At 48.3% G+C, this 21,159-nt stretch overlaps 1 protein-coding gene across 1 annotated transcript in view; it reads left to right on the top strand.

Moving 5' to 3' along the window:
- Positions 1 to 19,278, top strand: part of ANKRD13C (ankyrin repeat domain 13C) — a 35,973-nt gene extending 16,695 nt beyond the window's left edge. Inside the window, exons 3-13 of the mRNA XM_066597776.1 lie at positions 1,013 to 1,117; positions 3,454 to 3,539; positions 3,642 to 3,687; positions 5,445 to 5,511; positions 7,370 to 7,514; positions 8,421 to 8,552; positions 11,052 to 11,213; positions 11,380 to 11,459; positions 14,122 to 14,220; positions 16,331 to 16,431; positions 17,428 to 19,278. Of these exons, the coding sequence (XP_066453873.1) occupies positions 1,013 to 1,117; positions 3,454 to 3,539; positions 3,642 to 3,687; positions 5,445 to 5,511; positions 7,370 to 7,514; positions 8,421 to 8,552; positions 11,052 to 11,213; positions 11,380 to 11,459; positions 14,122 to 14,220; positions 16,331 to 16,431; positions 17,428 to 17,558 (1,154 nt within the window). The 3' untranslated portion in view covers positions 17,559 to 19,278. The remainder of the gene's footprint in view (positions 1 to 1,012; positions 1,118 to 3,453; positions 3,540 to 3,641; positions 3,688 to 5,444; positions 5,512 to 7,369; positions 7,515 to 8,420; positions 8,553 to 11,051; positions 11,214 to 11,379; positions 11,460 to 14,121; positions 14,221 to 16,330; positions 16,432 to 17,427) is intronic.
- The last annotated feature ends 1,881 nt before the right edge of the window (positions 19,279 to 21,159 follow it).

Below are 21,159 nucleotides of genomic sequence, written 5' to 3'. Positions count from 1 at the left end.
CAGATCTTCCCTTTCGTTGTGGCCGGATCTTCTTTCTTCGGCACGGCGGATGTGCCCGGCGCACATCCACCGGGCTGAAGAAAGAAGATCCGGCCGTGACGGAGGGCAGATCCACAGCATCCGGACAGGTGAGCTTATTCTTATTTTTAGCCACATGTCTGCGGGAAAGGAGGGACCCGCTGTGGGATTCTGCATGGAGAATCCGCGGCGGGCCTGATTTTCCCCGTGGACATGAGGCCTTAGTCCCGCGGCCCAGGTTGGTATTGAATTAAAGGGAGCTGGGTCGGCATTACCAATACAAAACACTGCACTGCAGCTAATTAGCAGGGATTCCAGGCGACGAGACCGGAAAACCCCTTGAAATCGTAAAATTCTGTCTGACCATAATAAATTTATAGAGGACTTGCACACTGCCGACCTTTCATGGCATAATGCTGAAACTGCTGCCCTCGATTTGACAATTGTGGCATTCTTTTATTGCCCGTTGCACCGAGAGGCGTGGAGGCACATAATTATAAGTCGGGCCGTGAGTAAGCCTCAAAATAACTAGAGCGGTGGTTGAGCACGCACGCTGCCACTCCATAAGACTGCTGCATATAGCCATGTGCGACTGCTCGGCTATTTCCTGCAATCCCATTGAAATAGATGGAATGGTATTGCGCATGCTCATCCGCCGCTCTGTTCAGGGGCCTTCAGGATTCCTACTCTTGAGGTCAGACTCGCCAATTCGCTAGCTATTCCCCTGTCCTATGCATGTGGGATAACCTATTTTCATGGCATGACCTCTTCTAATAATTTAGTGTGTGCTGTTAGCTCCCTCTAGTGGTGGTTACAGGCAGAATGAATTTCACTTTGGGAGGTCTGTAGAGAATTCGGAGAGGTTTCAGAAAAGCGACTATAAAGATATTACAATCTGGACGGATTTGAATAATCTATAAATATGATATAAACTCCGTCTCCCACGTCAGTTTACAGAGTTGTCTAAATCCGTGCGTCTTGTTCTGTCTTGCAGAATGCGCTCATCTTCTGCTGGCGCACAACGCTCCCGTGAAGGTGAAGAACGCGCAGGGCTGGAGCCCGCTGGCCGAGGCCATCAGCTATGGAGACAGACAGATGAGTAAGCGGCTTTGCTTATCTTCGATCCTTAGGCATTGTCTCTTCGTCTTCGCTTGATAATAAGGTCGCATGACAAGGGGGCTGCTGGATCTTGGCTGATGTGTAAATGCTGAGTGTGAAATACTGACAGCTTGTGTCAAGCCTCGTCCTGCAGCCCCGGGTGCATCCGGCACATCTCCTCCAGCATGCGGCGGCTGTGAGCGACGTACTGCGGACTTTAACACTGAAGGGGTGCAGAAGAGATTGCAGTTTTGGGAGGAAAATTATATTTGTAGGCAGAATAAATGCGCATCTCCTCCGGTTTATTACACGACGTGCCCTAAGATTATGATAACTGAGGGCGACGTCACACGGGCGTATTTGAACACGCAATGCGCAGACAATAGAAGACTTTGATTTTGCATATAAACCTGCACTTTTTGGTCACACAAAATAAAAAATCCACAAAAGGCAACATGCTGTTTTTTTCTGCACATTTGCGTAGCAATGTCCCCATAGAGGGTCAATATGGGGGCACAAATGCGTGCAAAATACGCTGAGAGATGCGTGAAACACTACGTAATTGTGCAGGAAAAAAACATCTAGAACTAATTAACACATGGCAAAAAAATATCCATGTCCTGCGGGTGCAGAAAGTACAGTAAAACATGCCAATGTGCGTTCAAAGCATTCCTCAAAAAAAAAAAGCTGTGCGCATGATGAGTGAGAAGAACATGAGCGGTGGTCCCCCTTCCATTCGGACCTCCAGCAGTTGGGCAGGTTATGTTGCAGGTTGGCTCAGCGAAGAGCATCTCGCTTTAGAGCCGATGATGGAATTTGATGCCGAACGGTTCTCATTGTGTAAAATCATGACATATCGATATCGTTCGGATATATTACCGCTTATGTGGTAATTGGGTCCCTCACAGATCTGAAGGGGCCACAGCACTGACTTGGCACTGCGTCCCCATGGATTCCCTGCACTAGTGACGCTCCTGACGAGGCACTATTTAGTTTCCTTACAATGCGGATGTCCAGGCGCATTATTGGGATGTGAGAAGCTGGATGGCCGTCTCAATGAATTGTTCCTCAAGCAAGAGCCGCTCCAACTGTTTTATTGTCCGCCATCCAGAGACGGGGGGCGCCATCGTTACACCCCCGTGTTTGTTGGAACAATTTCCAAGTGCTTGGCTGAAGGACCTTTGGCCGCATGCAGCCAATAACTTGTACGATCTCTTGACCTCCACCATCGCCTCCATTTGCAGTGGTGACTGAGTGGAAACCTGGTTGTCGTCCGTGATAAACCCAGGTATAGTTTGGGCACTGATGACAACTGTGTTCATGTCTGGAGACCTCTGGGTGAGCGCCTCAATACTGACCCCACTGCTGGTGTGATGATGTAGGCGGCCATCGCATACAACAGTCGGTCACCCCTTAGTAGTGGTAGGAGGGACAATGACAGCTCAGCGATATGTTCAGGACATCCTGCAGCCACATGTGTTCCTCTCATGGCGGCTTCAAGCAGGATAATGCTCGGCCGCACACACAAGGGGGTCACAGGAATCCCCCACAACATTGTCACACTTCCGTAGCTGCTCAGTCACCAGATTTATCACCAATAGAACATGTACGGGACCATCTGGGACACCAACTTCTACAGCCTACACGTTTGCACGATCTAGAGGTTCAGTTACAGTAAATGTGGAGCGATACACTGCAGGAAACCACATAGAAAATGCCTCTATGCCAGCCCATATCACATCTTGTATCCAAGCAAGAGAGAGTACAACAGGGTACTAGAGCCTCCATGCCCACCCGTATCACATCTTGTATCCAAGCTGGAGGCGGTACAACAGGGTACTAGAGCCTCCATGCCCACCCGTATCACATCTTGTATCCAGGCTAAAGGGGGTACAACAGGGTACTAGAGCCTCCATGCCCCCCCATATATCACATCTTGTATCTAAGCTAGAGGCGGTACAACAGGGTACTAGAGCCTCCATGCCTGTCTGTATCACATCTTGTATCTAAGCTAGAGGCGGTACAACAGGGTACTAGAGCCTCCATGCCTGCCTGTATCACATCTTGTATCTAAGCTAGAGGTGGTACAACAGGGTACTAGAGCCTCCCTATAAGGGGTCAGTTCTCCACAATAAACAATGCTTTTGCTCTGATGTTGCGATAAATAAGTGATTACAATCACAGAGAAAGTTTCATCCGACATCTTCTGGGGGGGGGGTTTGTACAGCGATTCTCGTCTGCTGTGGATGGAGCTGTGCTGTGATTTACACTGCCGCTGCTCTCCTCTATAACATCCTGCTTATCTCTCGGCCTCCATAAATGTCTTTTGTATTTCAGTCACCGCATTATTGAGAAAGCTGAAGCAGCAATCCAGGGAGAGCGTGGAGGAGAAGAGACCTCGCCTGCTGAACGCCCTTAAAGAGGTAATGTGCCCGTTGGGGACTGTTCACCGACAGTATGGGCTGCGTTATTGGTGTGTGATACGTGCCGAGTGTAACTATAACCTGTTCCTTGTGTCTCTACAGCTGGGGGATTTCTACCTGGAACTTCACTGGGATTTTCAAAGTTGGGGTTAGTAGCCACTGGCTTCCTCCGAGCAGCCCCTCCACTGAGACCCTAACTCATTAGCCAGCCCCACCTCTCTCTGGCCCATTGATTAGCAGATGCTGTGCAATACTGCATTCTGCATGTGGTGGCGCTGTGGGTAAACCGAATACCGTATCTAGGAAACCCCCCTCTCGTACCACAGATGTTGGGATCGCTGGACTTCCCAACACCGTGATCACCAGGAAAACTTTTAACACAAGGCTTTGTCCAACGTGGAGTGTACCATTTAAGGCAGGGGTGTTAAAACTAATTTTTAGAAGACCACATCAGCATTTTGGCTGCCTTCAAAGGGCCATTTATAAGGGCTCCTTCATGCGGACAGATGTGCCCTCCATATTGCACGCAGCTTCATTTTTATTTAATACGCCGTGAATATGCAAGTTACATATATTTATGCATGAAGGCAGGAGAAATCTACGGGACCTTCTTGTATGTTTCTGCACACATGAAAAATGCTGTGAATTCGGGCGTAAAAGAAAAAAAACAAACGCAAAGTTCAGAGACTCACATTTTCGCTCTATGAAAACTCTGCATTTCACGGACCTGAAACTTCATCTGCCCGTGTGAATGAGCCCTAAATGTACCTACTCCTTAGGCCTCATGTCCACTAGCTAGATGGAATTGCGGAATCTGCAGCAGAGTCCTGCCGCGGAATCCGCAGCTGATTTTGCCCATAGGAAATCATTAGCCATCCGCGGGTCCATTAAATTGATTTTTGCACCCGCGGGTGGCATTTTAAAAGTTGCGTTTTTCACATGCGGGAGGGAAAACGCGGCATGCTCCATTCTGCTGCGGAATACGCGCGGATCGGCAACATTACTATCACATTGATAGCAATGTGTGCGGATATCTGCATGCAAAAAAAATACCATTTAAAGCAAATCTGCGCGGAATCTGCCGCGGAAATCCGTGGCAGATTCTGTGCGGATTGTAGTTTTCAAGTGAACATGAGGTCTTAACCACTGCTATGGAGCTCTCTGCACTAGAATGGATTTCTTTCCTTCCACCTCTTTAGCCCTGAGCTTCCCTCCTGCCTTGGTAGGGGGTCCGCTGACCCGACACCTATGAGCTGCTGAACAGCGGCGTGGACGTGCATCGGAGCTCAATACCCAAGATGGCACCCGCTCCATGTGCTGGCAACACCTCCTTTGCCAAGCATTAGCCGGTCCTTCTGCATCGGGACATTGTTGTAGGCCACATGAAGTAATGTGGTGGCCAGGATTTGGCCCGGAATCATTGAGTTTGACACATGATATTCAAAGGCAATCGCTCCGCCTGCGTTTTGGAGGCTATAAACCCTTGTGTATCAACCCCCTCAGGCCTCCGGCACACTAGTGTTAATTCACAGGCAGCACACGGACCCCATAGACTATGGGGCTATGCACTCTGCCACTTGTTCATGTGGACAAATGGTCTGCGCGAGAAAACTCATTGCATGTCCCATTCTTTTCCGTATCACAGACTAGAATTGGGACCTACAAATGCATGTAAACGTGTGGGCAGTCCTTGTATCGGACCGCACCTGGACAGGTGACTGTATGGGGTCCAGTGCAAGGTTCTTCTGAACCCCCAAATGTGTCCATTGCCTTTAATGATCAGAATGACTCTCCCCTAGGACAGGGGGTCCGGCTGTATCCGCAGGTCAGGTGGGGAGGGTGTCTATGTATTATTATGTCTCTGACTGATGCGCTGACCCGCTTTGTCTTCTTCTTTCCATCCAGTGCCTTTACTGTCCCGTATCCTGCCTTCTGACGCATGCAAGATCTATAAACAAGGTATTAATATCAGGTGTGTGTCGTCTCCTCCCGGATTCTCTCAGGTATTTTCAGCAGTGTAATTACCGTCTTCTGGTTCTGTCAGAGCTTCGTAACATTTCCTATGGCTACATGTAGTTACGAATTTTCCATGCATCAGCACTCTAGTGCATTGAGCCCATGTGCAAGCTGTGTTGTAGTAGTTTATGGTACAGCTGGGTGGCCGCTAGTATTGCTGGCTTCACTCCTGACCATCAGTACCGACAAGTTATGTGGCGGTGTAGGATGCGAGTAATCTGTTTCTGACACTCGGGAGCCTGGGAAAGCTGGGTGGAAACCTCTATGGTGAAAACTGTTATGATAGCCGTATACAGTATCCTACAAAAAGGAATTGGACACCCGAGCAGACAAATCGCAGAAAGGAGACATATCAACTCAAGAAAATGACAGAATGCGGCCATATATTTATTGCTATAAAATACAAGGGCGGGTGTGGAACCACAACCCTCAGCATGCAGATAGCCGAGGCGCTTTGCATGGGTGCAAAATACTAATGAACGGCCACTTGCAGACCGACCACATATTGGGGGTAGCGGCTGCCTAGTATTGCACTTGCACAGAGATAAGGCAGGCATACAAAGGATGCCAAACCAAACCATGTACATATGGTGCACCATGCAGGCTTACAATCTTATGACTCCACTATCGACTCAGTCCCATGGCTTGCCCTGCACCTCAAAGTGAATCGCACTGGCACTGCCAACCAGGGCTCCACCAGCATTTAAAGCCAGACTGCATGCTGCAAAAATAAGAAGTACGAGTTAGTAGTTAATATTTTGGCTAAAATACAGAAGCTCGCAACCCAACGTCAAGGGTCCTTGTTATCTTGCGGGTCCCTGCACTAACATTACAAACAAATCATGGGAAATAACATCAGTTCAAGAAAATCACAGAATGTGGCCGTGTACTTACTGATATGCTGATACAAAATACAAGGACAGGTATAAGCACCACATCCCTCAGCATGCAGACACCTGAGCAGGAATCAAAAGTAGTGTTAATTACCATATGTTAATACTTAGTTGGGCTCCTTTGACCCGAATGACATCAGATACTCTCCGTTGCATACTTTCTACTAACATCTGATAGACTTAAGCTGGTATTTCCCTCCATTCAACCTGCAAATGTCTGGCAAGTTCTCTCAAAGAAGATGGACGCTGTTCGTATTTCCTGACCTGATTCTCCAGTTTGTCCCAAAGATGTTCAGCTTGTGACGCTGTGCAGCCGGTCCAATCGTAGAACATCCATATGCTCAAAGCAACGCGTAACTGCGTTGGATTTGTGATGCGGCACGTTGTCTTGTTGGAAGTATGGCTGACCACTCCCAGAGTATTGTCACGTTGTCTGCAGCACAGTATTGTCTAGAATGCCAGGCTCACCTCCATGTTCTTGTCACTACAACCAACGAACCGAGACCGTGCCACGTAAAACCTCCCCAGACGATAACTGAGCCTCCACTGTACTTACCTGTTGGCACAACGCACTCAGGTAAAAGGCGTTCCCCATCATGCACCACACCCAGGTATGTCCATCTGATGTGAAGATGGAGAAGCGTGATTCGTCCCTCCATAGAACGTTCTCCCATTACTCTACTGTCCAATGACGACTCTCCTTGCACCGTGAATGGAGGGAAATACCAGCTAAAGTGTATCGGTTGTTAGTGGAATATATGCCACGCAGAGTATCAGATGTCCTAAGCGCCAAAGGAGCCCCACTAAGAATTACCATCTGGAAATAAATGCTACATCTTAAACATCTTTAAGCATCTTGGCAAAAGATTTCTTGGTTCTTGAGGTTTCTGTGGTGTTGAGTGCAGATTTCTCCTCTTCCAGGCTTGACACTACTCTCATAGACTTCACCGATATGAAGTGCCAACGAGGGGACCTCAGCTTCATCTTCAATGGAGACGCTATACCCTCTGAGTCATTCGTAGTGTTAGACAATGAGCAGAAAGTGTACCAGAGAATACATCACGAGGTGAGTGACCGCTCGGATCACAGGGGAGCCATTGTCTAGAGTCCCCTTACCTGTGCACTGTTAAATGATATACAGATGAGTATTCACATCCTATGAAGGGATTGCACATTGCTAGGAGATGCAGTCTCTTTGATCGGTGGGGTCCTGACACCTGGGGACCCCCATGGATCTTAAAGGAGATGTCCCGCGCCGAAACGTTTTTTTTTTTTTTTTTAAACCCCCCCCCCGTTCGGCGCGAGACAACCCCGATGCAGGGGTTAAAAAAACCACCCGCACAGCGCTTACCTGAATCCCGGCGGTCCGACGTCTTCATACTCACCTGCTGAAGATGGCCGCCGGGATCCTCTGTCTCCATGGACCGCAGGGCTTCTGTGCGGTCCATTGCCGATTCCAGCCTCCTGATTGGCTGGAATCGGCACGTGACGGGGCGGAGCTACACGGAGCCCCATTCAGAAAGGAAGAAGACCCGGACTGCGCAAGCGCGGCTAATTTGGCCATCGGAGGGCGAAAATTAGTCGGCACCATGGAGACGAGGACGCCAGCAACGGAGCAGGTAAGTATAAAACTTTTGATAACTTCTGTATGGCTCATAATTAATGCACAATGTACATTACAAAGTGCATTAATATGGCCATACAGAAGTGTATAGACCCACTTGCTGCCGCGGGACAACCCCTTTAAGACTGAAGGGGCTGCTTTGCTGGTTCAGCTCTGTTTCCTGCACAGAATCTTCTCGTGTGACTCATATTGATCATATATGCAGAACCTGCATAGACCAGAAGGCTTGGCCGCAGGCGGCTCAGCTTCTACAGCCTTCATCTGCTGTCCCAGGTTTACATAGTGTCTTCCTCTATCCCTCATTGGTAATGACCGCTCTACATTTCTGCCATTGTCTTTTGTCTGCAGGAATCTGAAATGGAGACGGAGGAAGAAGTGGACATCTTAATGAGCAGCGATATATATTCTGCAACCCTGTCGACAAAATCCATTACGTTCTCGCGCGCCCAAACCGGCTGGCTGTTCAGGGAAGATAAAACGGTATGCAGGCTTCCTTTCTAGGAGACCCTGAATCTCAAGAAGGGTTAATTGATCTCTTATATAAATATTGCTGTGTCATCAACCTCAAGAAGAAAGTCTCTGCAGAATTTTAATGAGAGCCTTGTGATAGATATGACTCGCTGCCAGGATGACAGCCATTTGCTTCTTTAACCCCTTCCCAACGAGTGCACATTGGGTGTCTGGAGTCGGCCTAGGGGCCGAGCCTGCTCCATACATAGTAGGGGTTGGGGATTTTTAACACCTGACACTAGCTACCAGCAGCTACCTCAACTGGACAGGACACAGATCATGGCTTCTAGCCCTTTAAATAACTGCTGCTGTCAGGTCTGACAGCACTGTTTAGAAGCCCTGATTGGTGTTCGTGGTCCCGAATGGCCCCCACATGATGAGATTGCCTGAAGCTATCTGGGTGTCATGGTAGCCAGGAGCTTTCTGAAGGCCCTCAGGGCTGCCATGAATGATCGCCACAGGCAGGTCTTGATAGATTGGTGGTCAGAATACAGTGTAATGCAATACTACAGTATTGCAGCGAGAAGGGGTCTGTAAGGTTTAGATACCCCATTTTGAAGTATGCGTCAGTTAGTAAAGGGGAAGAATCCCTCCATTCAGCCTCTCTTCTGTTAACCAGATGGGAGATCGGCTATAGAGGTCCTGGCACATCCATATATAACATATGGCCCCTCGGTGGTGCTGCAGACTATTTTCTACTGCTGAGGGGGTTACCAACAAACCTCTGTTCAGCCCGTGACTCTGAAGCGCAGGGCGGCGCTTGTTACAATGTGGCAGGTGTCTGTAGGTACACGGGGTACAATATGATATTCGATATAGAATATTGTTCGGGCAGCAAAAGGGTTAAGCCCGCCGCTGACCTTGGATGTCTGCCAGTGAAGTTACAATAAAAGTTCAAATATTATATAATTGGGCTACAAGGCGGTGCAGGCCTATGGATGGATCTTGTATGATAAGTTTTATCCCATGTGATAAGCGGCCTCATATGTGCGTGGCAGCTGCCCATCCCACTCTTCATTGACAAACATGATCTAAGCCAATCCTACAGGCTGGTTATCTCGCCTGTTACTGTGATCTACTGGATGCTGTTGTGCCCCCCAAAAATTACTCCCTTCAAAGCTTGCAGATCTTGTGGCTCAACATTAAGGCAGTTATCATACGGCCGAGAAAATTGCGTAAGATTTGTGTGTTGCGAAACGCACAAATCTTGCACGATTGTGAATCCCATTCTTTTTAAATGAGGTCATACACATGAGCGATGGTTTTGCAGGAAACCAATAATGGCACGGTCCTATCTTTGGCTTGCGCTCGCATCGCATCTCACAATACTTTCAATGAGGCCGTTGGCAGCATGGCTCCACGTGCTAGATGTACGCAATGCGAGGTCTGCCTTTGAAAACAATGGGAGAAAATCTGCCATTGTCCACTGTGACTGTCAGCTACTTCCCCGAAGTGGTGCGAGGCCATTTTAGGATAAAATCGCATGTTGGTAAGCGCAAGATCTCGCTCGCCTGTGTGAAACTGGCCTCACAGAGCTTTTTACCCTTCACAGACAGGATTAACTAAAACCAATATTTCTCATCTGTTATCATTGGGGGACACAGCAAAGACCTTGGGTATAGCTTCTGCCACTAGGAGGCGACACAAAGCATAAAAGTGTTAACGCCTCCCACTAGGTATACCCCGCCTGCAAGCATCGTGCTAGCTCAGCTCGAACTGATGGTCAGCATGCTCCAGGCTTGCTGACACGTGTGGTACCTTCCATCTGAAAGGAGTTCTCTTACTTAGGATTCTCGCAGTCGGATCCGACCCGGCCGTCTGCAGGTGGCCTTACACTTAATTTTTTCCACTCTTGCTGGGGCATCCATTCAAGCCCTAGTTACAGTAAAAAAGCATTCCCCTGTAGTGACAAGTTAGTAACAGAGCTGATCTGGCTCTGCTGTGCCGGTGGTGGGGCACCCTGTGGTCATGTGATCGTCGGTTCGAATAGTGGAAGTAACACTGGTTGATTGCAGGACCTTTTACCCCGCGTGCCGTACTTTTGCCATCGGCCAGGATTAAAGCCCAGGACCAAACACCGTAAATTTACTGTGCTTGGTCCTTAGGTTTAAAAATCCGAAAAAAATGCCACTATAGACCTTCATTTGAGGTGACTGACCTAAAGCTGCTGCTTATAAAAGAGGTTCTGCAACAGCTGACATGGGTAATCTCCCTGCTATTGTATGTGGCCTTGTTATGTACAGTACACGGTTTGGAACCTCAGTGTTGGCTTCCGGTATATAATGGTAGGTCGGCCATTACTGGATCGGTGACCCCTGGTTACAGTTGGTTGGGTTCAGCAGGCGGCGCACGTTTTCCTCCGTTCTGATTGGACTGCAAACAGCTTGGCTCAGGGTACAGTAAACTTGTCTGAACGTCTCCACATCCTCTTTGTCTAACCCAGAGTTGTCTGCTTCCTTCTCTCTCTAGGAACGCGTGGGGAACTTTTTAGCAGACTTTTACTTAGTGAATGGATTAATATTGGAATCTCGCAAAAGGAGAGAACATCTTAGTGAAGAGGACATAATGCGGAATAAAGCCATCATGGAGAGCCTGAGTAAAGGCGGGAACCTGATGGAGCAGAACTTTGAGGTAGGTGACTATACCGCCTCCTCAGCATGTAGATTTGTGGGTATTTGGTTCCATCTTGGAGGCTATAAAATAAGCACTAAGGGGAACTTCATAAATCCATGTTTGCAGGGAGGTAATAGAGCTGAGCCGCCATGTTTGGCACCTCTAATGTATGTTTTCATTGCAGCCTGTAAGGAGACAGTCACTAACACCTCCTCCCCCCAACACCATTACGTGGGAAGAGTACATGTCTGCTGAAAATGGCAAGTAAGTATTGCACAGCTGCGATGGCTTGTAATCTGTGTGTACTTGGGACAAGAAGCACATGCTGCCACCAATATACCATATTTAAAGGGCTCTTCCAGACCTCTCTGCGGTCAGAGATGTAGGTGTAATAGGGATGTGAGTGAAGCAGCCTATTACATTTCCAGCCCCACCGCGCTGACAGCAGGTGAGAGGATAGCTGGTTGGTGGGGATCCAGAGTGGCAGACCGCTGCTGATCCACTATTGATGACCTATATTGAGGATAGCATACTAATAATGTCCGGAATAGTTCTGTTAAACGACTTGCATTTTTTCCTGATGACTGTCACAGTGCGGTATTAATAATGGGATATTTTAATAAATTGGACTTTTACAGACACGGCAATACCATTTTTTTTTTTTTGTTGTTGTTGCAACAATTGTAAAGTGTTTTTTTTTTACTTTTAATATACTTCAAAAACAATCCCACTCCTAAAAAAAGTTGTCTTTTTACTGCAAAACTTGTTATGCAGTTCCATCTCGGGCAGATCTGTGGATGATGAGAGTTGTGGTGATTTAGATGGACAGTCTTGTCACCGGAGGACCTAAAAGTGGTTCCACCCCTCGGCCTATAAGAGGCTCTCAGAGGCTCCTTGTGTACAGTGACCTCGTCTTCTGCTTGTGTAGAGCTTGTCTATGACGCAGAGAAGAGGTTTCACCCCGTTACGAGTCTGAGAGGGGCGCATTATTGGGATGTGAGCAGCTGGATGGGTGTATATATGAATTGTCTCCAGCCAGGCAATTAAAAGGTGTTGGGATCAGTTGATGCGTGAGCCCACACAAGACTACTGGGCTCAGCACGCCCCCTACAGACCACCAGTAGAGAGGATCATCTGATAGTCTGATAAGCAGCACAAGCAGCTCCAAATTCTTCGTTGTGCACCATCCAGAGACCAATGGCGCCATAATTGCAGGCTGCTGTGTCTGTCAGAATAATATCCAGGCGCTTGGCTGAAGGACATTTAGTGTCACGGCCCCCATTACAGCCACCCACAGTCGCTTCCATTTTTAGTTGTGTCATGAACATTCGGCGACAAATCCAGGTGTAGTTTGGGCACTGACGACGGCCATATTCGGGTCTGGAGACCTCGGGGTGGGCGTCTCAATCCTGCCTTTGCTGTGGACCGCCACACTGCCCCCTGCTGCTGTGATGGTCTTGGGGGCCATCACATATGACAGTTGGTCCCCCCTAGTAGCGGTACGAGAGACAATGACAGCTCAGCGATATGTTCAGGACATCCTGCAGCCACGCGTGTTCCTTTCATGGCGACCTTCAAGAGGCAGCAGGATAATGCTTGGCCGCACACACAAGGGGGTCACAGGAAGCCCCCACAACATTGTCACACCTCCGTGGCTGCCCGGTCACCAGATTATCAACAATACAACTTATATGGGACCATCTGGGACGCCAACATCAACAAGCCTACAAGTTTTCACGATTTAGAGACTCTTGTTTCAACAAAAGTGGGATCGATAGGCTGCAGAATAGAACATGTATGGGACCATCTGGGACGCCAACTTCAACAGCCTTTGAGTTTGCACGATCTAGAGGTTTAGTTACAGCAAATATGGAGAGATATACCGCAGGATACCGTACAGAAACTATGCCTCCATGCCTGCCTGTATCACATCTTGTATCCAAGCTAGAGGCGGTACAACAGGGTACTAGAGCCTCCATGTCAGCCCGTATCACATCTTGTATTCAAGCTAGAGGTGGTACAACAGTATTAAGGCCTCCATGCCCACCCGTATAACCTCTTGTATCCGAGCTAGAGGCGGTACAACAGGGTACTAGAACCTCCATGCCTGCCTGTATCACATCTTGTATTCAAGCTAGAGGTGGCACAGCAGGGTACTAGAGCCTCCCTACAGGGGGTCTGTTCTCCACAATAAATGATCCTTTTGCTCTGATATTGAAATCGCTCACAGCAACATTACAGTCACACATATACAAAGTTTTATTAGACTCCGACAACACCTTATAGTTGCTTTTTTTTCTCTGTTTTTTTTTTGACCAAGTGTATTTTCAATTCTAAAAATAAAAACTTTATTGTTATATATTGTCCCCACAGAGAACTTGAATTATACTGTATGGGCGATTAAAAGATCACAAGTTCAATACCCTAGTATTGCGTTATACTGTGTTTCTACTGGTAATCGTGGTAACTATTGTCAGCGGCATTTAAAGGGTTAACAGCTGCAATCAGAGGTTTTAGGTTGCAGGTGTTGGTGTCTGCTGTCAAAGATGGTTGACATCCGTGGTGTATGGAGGGGGCTGCGTTCCTAAGCCTGCTCCATATGACGGCACCTGATGTACTACTTTGCGTACGGCAGAAAGGAGTTGATGATGATTTCTTTTCTTGGGGTGGAGGGTCCTCTCTACGGACACAAATGCATCTTACATGACTAGAATTAGTTGGTCCAGCACTAATCATGGATCCAAAGACCTGAAGGAGCCTCCACTTGCCTCATTCCCTGATTCTGGCTTAGTGGAAAAACTGAGACGGAGCAGCGGTCCGCCGTGTAACGACCGGTCTGGCGTCAGTGGGGTCCGTGTGGGGGGTGCACTGTATTCTTTTGGTTTTTGCATTGCTCCCTAATAATCCCCTTATTTCTTTCCCCCAGGGCTCCACATCTCGGAAGGGAACTTGTCTGCAAAGAGAACAAAAAAACTTTCAAAGCAACAATCGCCGTGAGCCAGGACTTCCCTCTGGGAATTGAATCGTAAGTTTCAGCCCACATTACTGCGCCCAACGGGATGTGACACGACTGTCAGCCACATATTTGGCAGCGCCTGACCGTAGAGTCAAATGGCGCCCTAAGATGGTCCCACAACTGCAACGCAGCTGCAAGTCCCAGATGATGAATTGCACGTGTTTGTTGTACTACGACGGGTGATACAAGCCTATGTGGGGGCCAAAATAAGGGGGTAACTTATCTGCGGTTTACTTTGGCATTGAAGATGCACAACTATTTTGGGCTCTGATCTGCAGGCAAATTAGAATTTGCACCCCCCCATAAGATACACAAAAATTTACTGACGTGTCACAAGTTGCTTATAGTTGGAAGAAACTTCCATGGAGCTTTATGCTGGAGAAGTCCGAAATCTCCCAGGTTTGGATTTTTCATGACTTGCATCACATTGTGAGTAGTAACACAACCGCATTCACACGCATTACTTGCAACGCGGCATTGTGATCTTGGTGTAGCCCGAGACGTATGGCAGCAACCTGTGAGGTTTCTCTTCCTGCACAGCGTTCCTTGCCAGACTTGTGTATTAGTGGCTTATGGATTTGATATACCTTGTGTGTCTGATTGCTGCGACCTCTGCTGGTGCCTAGAATGGAAAAACAAAGGGGGTAGAAGAAAAGTAAAGCCACAGCTTCATTCTGAGTATCTATAGAGGTTCCAGGGAAACTAATCTACGACAGATCTGTTGGAGCGGAGCTGTCTGCTTCCGACAGAGTGGCTTAGTGCGCCCGCCCAGGCATCAGCTGATTGACCTCTGTGACCACTGATGAGCTATTGCTAAACTAGCCTGAGGATTGGCCATCAATAGTCTACAACTGGATATAACCTTTAATAGATGGCGGGGTCAAGATGGAAGAAATGGTGAAAATATTACCACATTCAGATTCCTCACAACATGGCGGTTTTATCTTTTTAAACCTATCCCTATCTGTCAAGGAAAGTAGATGTAATTCACATAGTCGGTACTCGCGGATTGTGGAGGACTCTTTACAGACCATTTACAAAATACTTACTACTTCATGAAACCAAACTCCTCCGTATCCTAAATCAAGAGGCGTAGCTAAAGACTCATGAGCACTGCCGCAAAAGGGTCCTTCCCACCCCAAACTATTACTCTTCTTGGCTGCTAGGGGTCCATCTGGACCTTTTCAGTGCATCGCAGATTCTTGTAAGTGGCCCATTGATGCATCTGTAGCAGCCATGGACATTGCTGGGGCCTTAAAAGATTAGAGGCACAAGCACAGACCACCGGACTAATATCCCAGTGATTGCTAGAGTATTAAAAGCAGGGGCCCAGCGACCGTTCCCCTGGTTTTAGGGCCTAATCACAATTGCAATAAAAAATACCTTGGATTGGGAGACGGGAAGCATTGAGGGGCGCAGGGCCCGGCGCTGTAACTCGTCCTGTTATCCCCCTATATTGCTCATTCCTATTGGTGGAATGTTAGCTCTGAAGAGGACGGCTTTGCATTCTGATGACTCGCCAAAAGATTGTGGCCCTACACATAGTCCTCCAGATATTGGTCTGTGCGTATAAAAATTAAATGCAGTTGATAGAAGGGGGCAACAGGGGATCCTCTCCTATAGTCAGTCCACATGCCTGCTCTATGGGTGGAGTAAAAACCATAGCATGGTTGGGACTGGAGTGGGGGGACATTTCCACTACTTGATCTCTCTTGCCCCGTCGTCTAGTAAGGGGCTGGATTTTAGTTCGGTGCTCTTTGTACATCGTTAGTTGCCAGTATTTATGTGATGGGGTGTCGGGTGGTTGTACTGTATACCCAGTAAGACGGTGTATTTCAGACCGTTTCGCTCTGTAGTAGTTATTATATTCTAGTCTCTCTGTTCCATACTTGTAGTTTATATATCCAGAAGATAAACCTTGCTGGGAGAGTGTTCCCCGTGTCCGCTGCGGCGCTTCAAACATCAGGCTTCCTCATCCTTTTGTAGCTTTGGCCTCCAAATCCACATACTGTAGGCCTTGGTGTAAAAGTGGAGAAGCGTATAAAGATGTGAATGACCGGAGAGGTTGTCTTATGACCAGCGGAGGGTCTTGTGATAACGACTTGTCTTTGTCTTCCAGATTGCTGAATGTCCTTGAGGTAATTGCACCGTTCAAGCACTTTAATAAACTCAGAGAATTTGTACAGATGAAGCTTCCTCCAGGATTTCCTGTAAAACTAGGTATGCGAGCCGTCAAACCGAGGGGGAATATTTTGGCTGAATGTCATCCTTTGCAGCAACCAACAGACTGGTGTGACCCGAGCCTGCGGCCGTAGTCCAGTATATTCAACCCTTTCCACTCCGATGCCTGACCTGTTCCGACATCATGAAATTCCTCTATAGCTCTGATGTTGGAACAGGTCCGCCACTGCAGTGCAGAAGTGAATCTGCGCCCGCTTGTCAGACACATCGGGTGCAGATGCACTCCTGCACTGATCCTGATCGAGGACCCCCAAGGAGAAGGCAGAAAGGGTTTTTAACCCTTTCTGCCTTCTCGTTTACACATTACATAGCGCTCCATTGGCGCTTTGTAATGCAGAGAGAATGTGGAAGCTTCTGCATTTTGCCCAGCGATCATGTGACCGCGGGGAGCCTCCTGACCTCAGCTGTCACTCAGGCCTCCCCGCATCAGGAGTATGAACATGCCCTCCATGTATGAACAGAGGTGCATCAGGAAGAAGAGAGAATGCGGAAGTGTTAATTCCGCCTTCCGCCCGGCGATCATGTGACTGCTGGCACCCTCCTGATCTCGGCTATCAGTCACAGCTGAAATCAGGAGGGTGAAGAGGGAATGCGGAAGTATTACTTCCACGTTCCCCGGTGATCATGTGACCGCCGGCACCCCCTGATCTCTGTCAGAGATCAGGAGGGTGAAGGCTCCAAATAAACTGAGACCACCGCCTCTCCTGGCTACTATTTAGCAACCCAATCTACTATACGGTGTATTTAGAACTATTGTAGCGCACCCTCCTGCGCTATAACATCAAGAAGAAGAGAGAATGCGGAAGTGTTAATTCCGCCTTCCGCCCGGCGATCATGTGACTGCTGGCACCCTCCTGATCTCGGCTATCAGTCACAGCTGAAATCAGGAGGGTGAAGAGGGAATGCGGAGGTAAGCTTTATTTTTGCTGTGCTGTTTGTTTCTCCTTTGACATTCTATGCTGTTTGTGTCCGCAGATATCCCCGTATTCCCAACCATCACCGCCACTGTAACGTTTCAAGAATTCCGCTACGGAGAGTTTGAGGAGTCCATCTTCACGATACCAGACGACTACAAGGAGGATCCAAGTCGCTTTCCTGACTTATAATTCCAGGGGCGTTCTCTGTCCTCGCTTGACCGTACAAGTAGCCACATGGGACACGGCATCGGCCAGGGATCTTTCAAAGGCAAAGCATAACCGGTTCTCTGTGGTTCATCCGCCGCTGCGTGAAGCTTCCGATGCAGCGGATCTCCCGCTCCAGCATCATTAGGATCACTACAGGCTGCGCGGTCTGTGATAAGATGGCGGCTCTACGGGGGGGGCCTCTCCCCGGGTCCCTCTCACCTTCCAACACTTTTTGGTCTTACGTTTTTCAGTTCCTCCATTCCTCGCTGCAGTCACGGGCCGTTCAGCAGTGTTAATGAAAGTCTGATATTTTACGCTTCGAACTTTTAAAAATTATCCGCAATGTAATATTCTGTATAGATTCCGGCCTGCGGGGGGTGTACACAAGAAAGGGATGACCATCCAATAAATTGTCGCAGCTGCGCCCGCCCTCCATCCCTGCCGCAACACGCAGAGTGGAGACAATCGCTCGATACATTGGCGCTGATTATTGTGGTGGATGCCTTTCGTTTTTTTCTCCGCTTCTGTTCATTGATGTTTTTCACGGTTTAATGTCTTTGTTGTACGAGTCTTTTTTTTTTTTTTTTTACGTGTTTCGTTTTTCCCTTTTTGTGCTACATTTGACGTAAACTGGGTACGACGACTAATGTTAACGAGAGTTTACTTCCCCTTTACTTTAAAAAGCACATCAGTCATCCTCTCTCGTCTCAGAAGCGGCTAAAGCGAATTCCTGGAAAGCCTGGCTGACCTCCAATATGGCTGCCCACGCATCCCACAGGCCCAAATGGCAAATCCGTTCCTGATGCCGCCTTGGCTGCTTCATTGAGACACAGATAGGTGAGGGGGGTCAGTTGCTGTACCGGTAATCGCCCTGCTTTCCACGATATTGTTACATATTCCACTAGAGGGCGACTGTATGGTTTGTTTATGGGGGAGCCTCGTGGTTTTTTTTTAGTTACTGTTTTTCCGCTTCTCCTTTATGTTGGAATAACGTCCGTTTTTGGTTTTTTTTGGTTGTTTTTTTATTTTTTTTGCTTTTTTTTTTTTTTTTTTTATAGTCCGCAGCCGCAGAATTGTCTTTTATTCCAGGTAGAGAGCGAGTTACCGTTTATGCAGCAGTCGGTGACGAAGCTTTAAAGGGGCCCTTTAAGGCTCCACATTTAAGGGACGGCATGAGCAGCGCTGTCGTTTTTTTGTACAAGACATCAGATTCCCTTCGCGTTTTTAATACCGCACTATCCGATCCTGCATCCCGGCCCGCTGAGGTTTTGTATATACCAAGATTCTATGGGAAAGGGCGCTTTTAAATATTTGGGTGGGACGTAAAAACGGACTGCATTTTACCAGGCGGACTTGGGGGGGATGGAGAGGGCTGCCCAGTTGTGGCAAGTACTGCAGGCAGCCCCGATGGGAGGTAGGTTTGCCACACAGTGCATCCTGGGTAATGCTGTATGAAGCAGATCTTCAGGCTAACATTCAGGTCTTCCAAATCGCTGCTTTATACTGAAAGGGAACTAAGCGTCGTCTCCCCTCCCCCGCCGTAAGAACACTGCGTTGTAAATGGATTTTTACTGGAAGCTGTTAGACTTCACTCGTTTTACTCAAAGTTTTTTTTTCTTCAGTTTTTGTAACTCGTTAATTAACGACCATTTCTTGCTGGATCCACACATAGTACTGGTTTAATTAAACAAAGAGAAATCAATCTGTTTCTGCGTTGTTCCATCTTTGTCTCCTCATATGTGGCTCCTGTTTTATCCAGGATCGGGAAAAACTGTAGATTGATTTAAAAAAAATATATATGTGTGTGTGTGTATAGCGCCGGCATATACCGCAGCATTCCACAAGTCGGGGGGCCAAGAGCTTGAGACTGAAAATCAAAATTTGCGTCAAAATTTGCTGCTTCAGTGTTTTTAGCTCTTATGGCCCATTTACACGTAACAGTGCGCTAAATCCGTTAAAAAATGTGCAATGATTGTTACTAGAGATGAGCGAACGTACTCGTCCGAGCTTGATACTCGTTCGAGTATTAGCGTGTTCGAGATGCTCGTTACTCGTAACGAGCACCACGTGATGTTCGGGTTACTTTCACTTTCCTCTCTGAGACGTTAGCGCGCTTTTCTGGCCAATTGAAAGACAGGAAAGGCATTACAACTTCCCCCTGCGACGTTCAAGCCCTATACCACCCCCCTGCAGTGAGTGGCTGGGGAGATCAGGTGTCACCCGAGTATATAAATCGGCCCCTCCCGCGGCTCGCCACAGATGCGTTGTGACTTAGCTGAGGGAAAGTGCTATTGTGTTGGAGCTGCTGTAGGGAGAGCGTTAGCAGTTAGTGTAGGCTTCAAGAACCCCAACGGTCCTTCTTAGGGCCACATCTAACCGTGTGCAGTACTGTGGAGGCTGCTGTTAGCAGTGTTGCACTTTTTTTTTTTTTTTGGTATATCGGCCGTGCAGAGCATTGCGCCCTGCAGTAATAGTCCAGGGACAGAAGTGTCTAGGCAGGGCCAGAAGACATATTAGATTGAATATACGCAGTGGTCCTTTTGAAAAAAAGATTTAAAAAAAAATCTATTTGGCCTGCCTGTCACTGTGCTCAGTGTTCTGGGTCTGTGTCTGCTGGGGGTACTATTTCTCAAAATAAATACGCAGGCAGCTAAGTGTTACAGCAGGCTTGCGCCAAATTATTTCCTGGCGTTCCGTAAGCGAACTCAGCCTCCAACCACAGGCCAATAAGCGGCACATTTAATTAGTGTTGTGTTTCTGCATTCCTGGTAATACAGCATGCTGAGGGGTAGGGGTAGGCCTAGAGGACGTGGGCGCGGCCGAGGACGCGGAGGCCCTAGTCAGGGTGTGGGCACAGGCCGAGCTCCTGATCCAGGTGTATCGCAGCCGACTGCTGCGGGATTAGGAGAGAGGCACGTTTCTGGCGTCCCCACATTCATAACACATTTAATGGGTCCACGCGGTAGACCTTTATTAGAAAATGAGCAGTGTGAGCAGGTCCTGTCGTGGATGGCAGAACGTGCTTCGAGCAACCTATCGTCCACCCAGAGTTCTGCGCCGTCCACTGCTGCAACTCAGAATCCTGTGGCTGCTGCTCCTTCCTCCCAGCCTCCTCACTCCATGAAAATGAGACATTCTGAGGAGCGGGCAGACTCCCAGGAACTGTTCTCGGGCCCCTGCTCAGATTGGGCAGCAGTGGTTCCTCTCCCACCAGAGGAGTTTATCGTCACTGATGCCCAACCATTGGAAAGTTCCCGGGGTCCGGGGGATGAGGCTGGGGACTTCCGGCAACTGTCTCAAGACCTTTCAGTGGGTGAGGAGGACGATGACGATCAGACACAGTTGTCTATCAGTGAGGTAGTAGTAAGGGCAGTAAGTCCGAGGGAGGAGCGCACAGAGGATTCTGAGGAAGAGCAGCAGGACGATGAGGTGACTGACCCCACCTGGTTTGCTACGCCTACTGAGGACAGGTCTTCAGAGGGGGAGGCAAGGGCAGCAGCAGGGCAGGTTGCAAGAGGCAGTGCGGTGTCCAGGGGTAGAGGCAGGGCCAGACCGAATAATCCACCAACTGTTTCCCAAAGCG

The sequence above is a fragment of the Eleutherodactylus coqui genome, chromosome 3 (genome assembly GCF_035609145.1).
Source record: "Eleutherodactylus coqui strain aEleCoq1 chromosome 3, aEleCoq1.hap1, whole genome shotgun sequence".
In the NCBI taxonomy this organism is placed as follows: Eukaryota; Metazoa; Chordata; class Amphibia; order Anura; family Eleutherodactylidae; genus Eleutherodactylus; species Eleutherodactylus coqui.
Note: the sequence above shows the minus strand (reverse complement) of the source record. Positions and strands in the feature narration are given on the sequence as shown.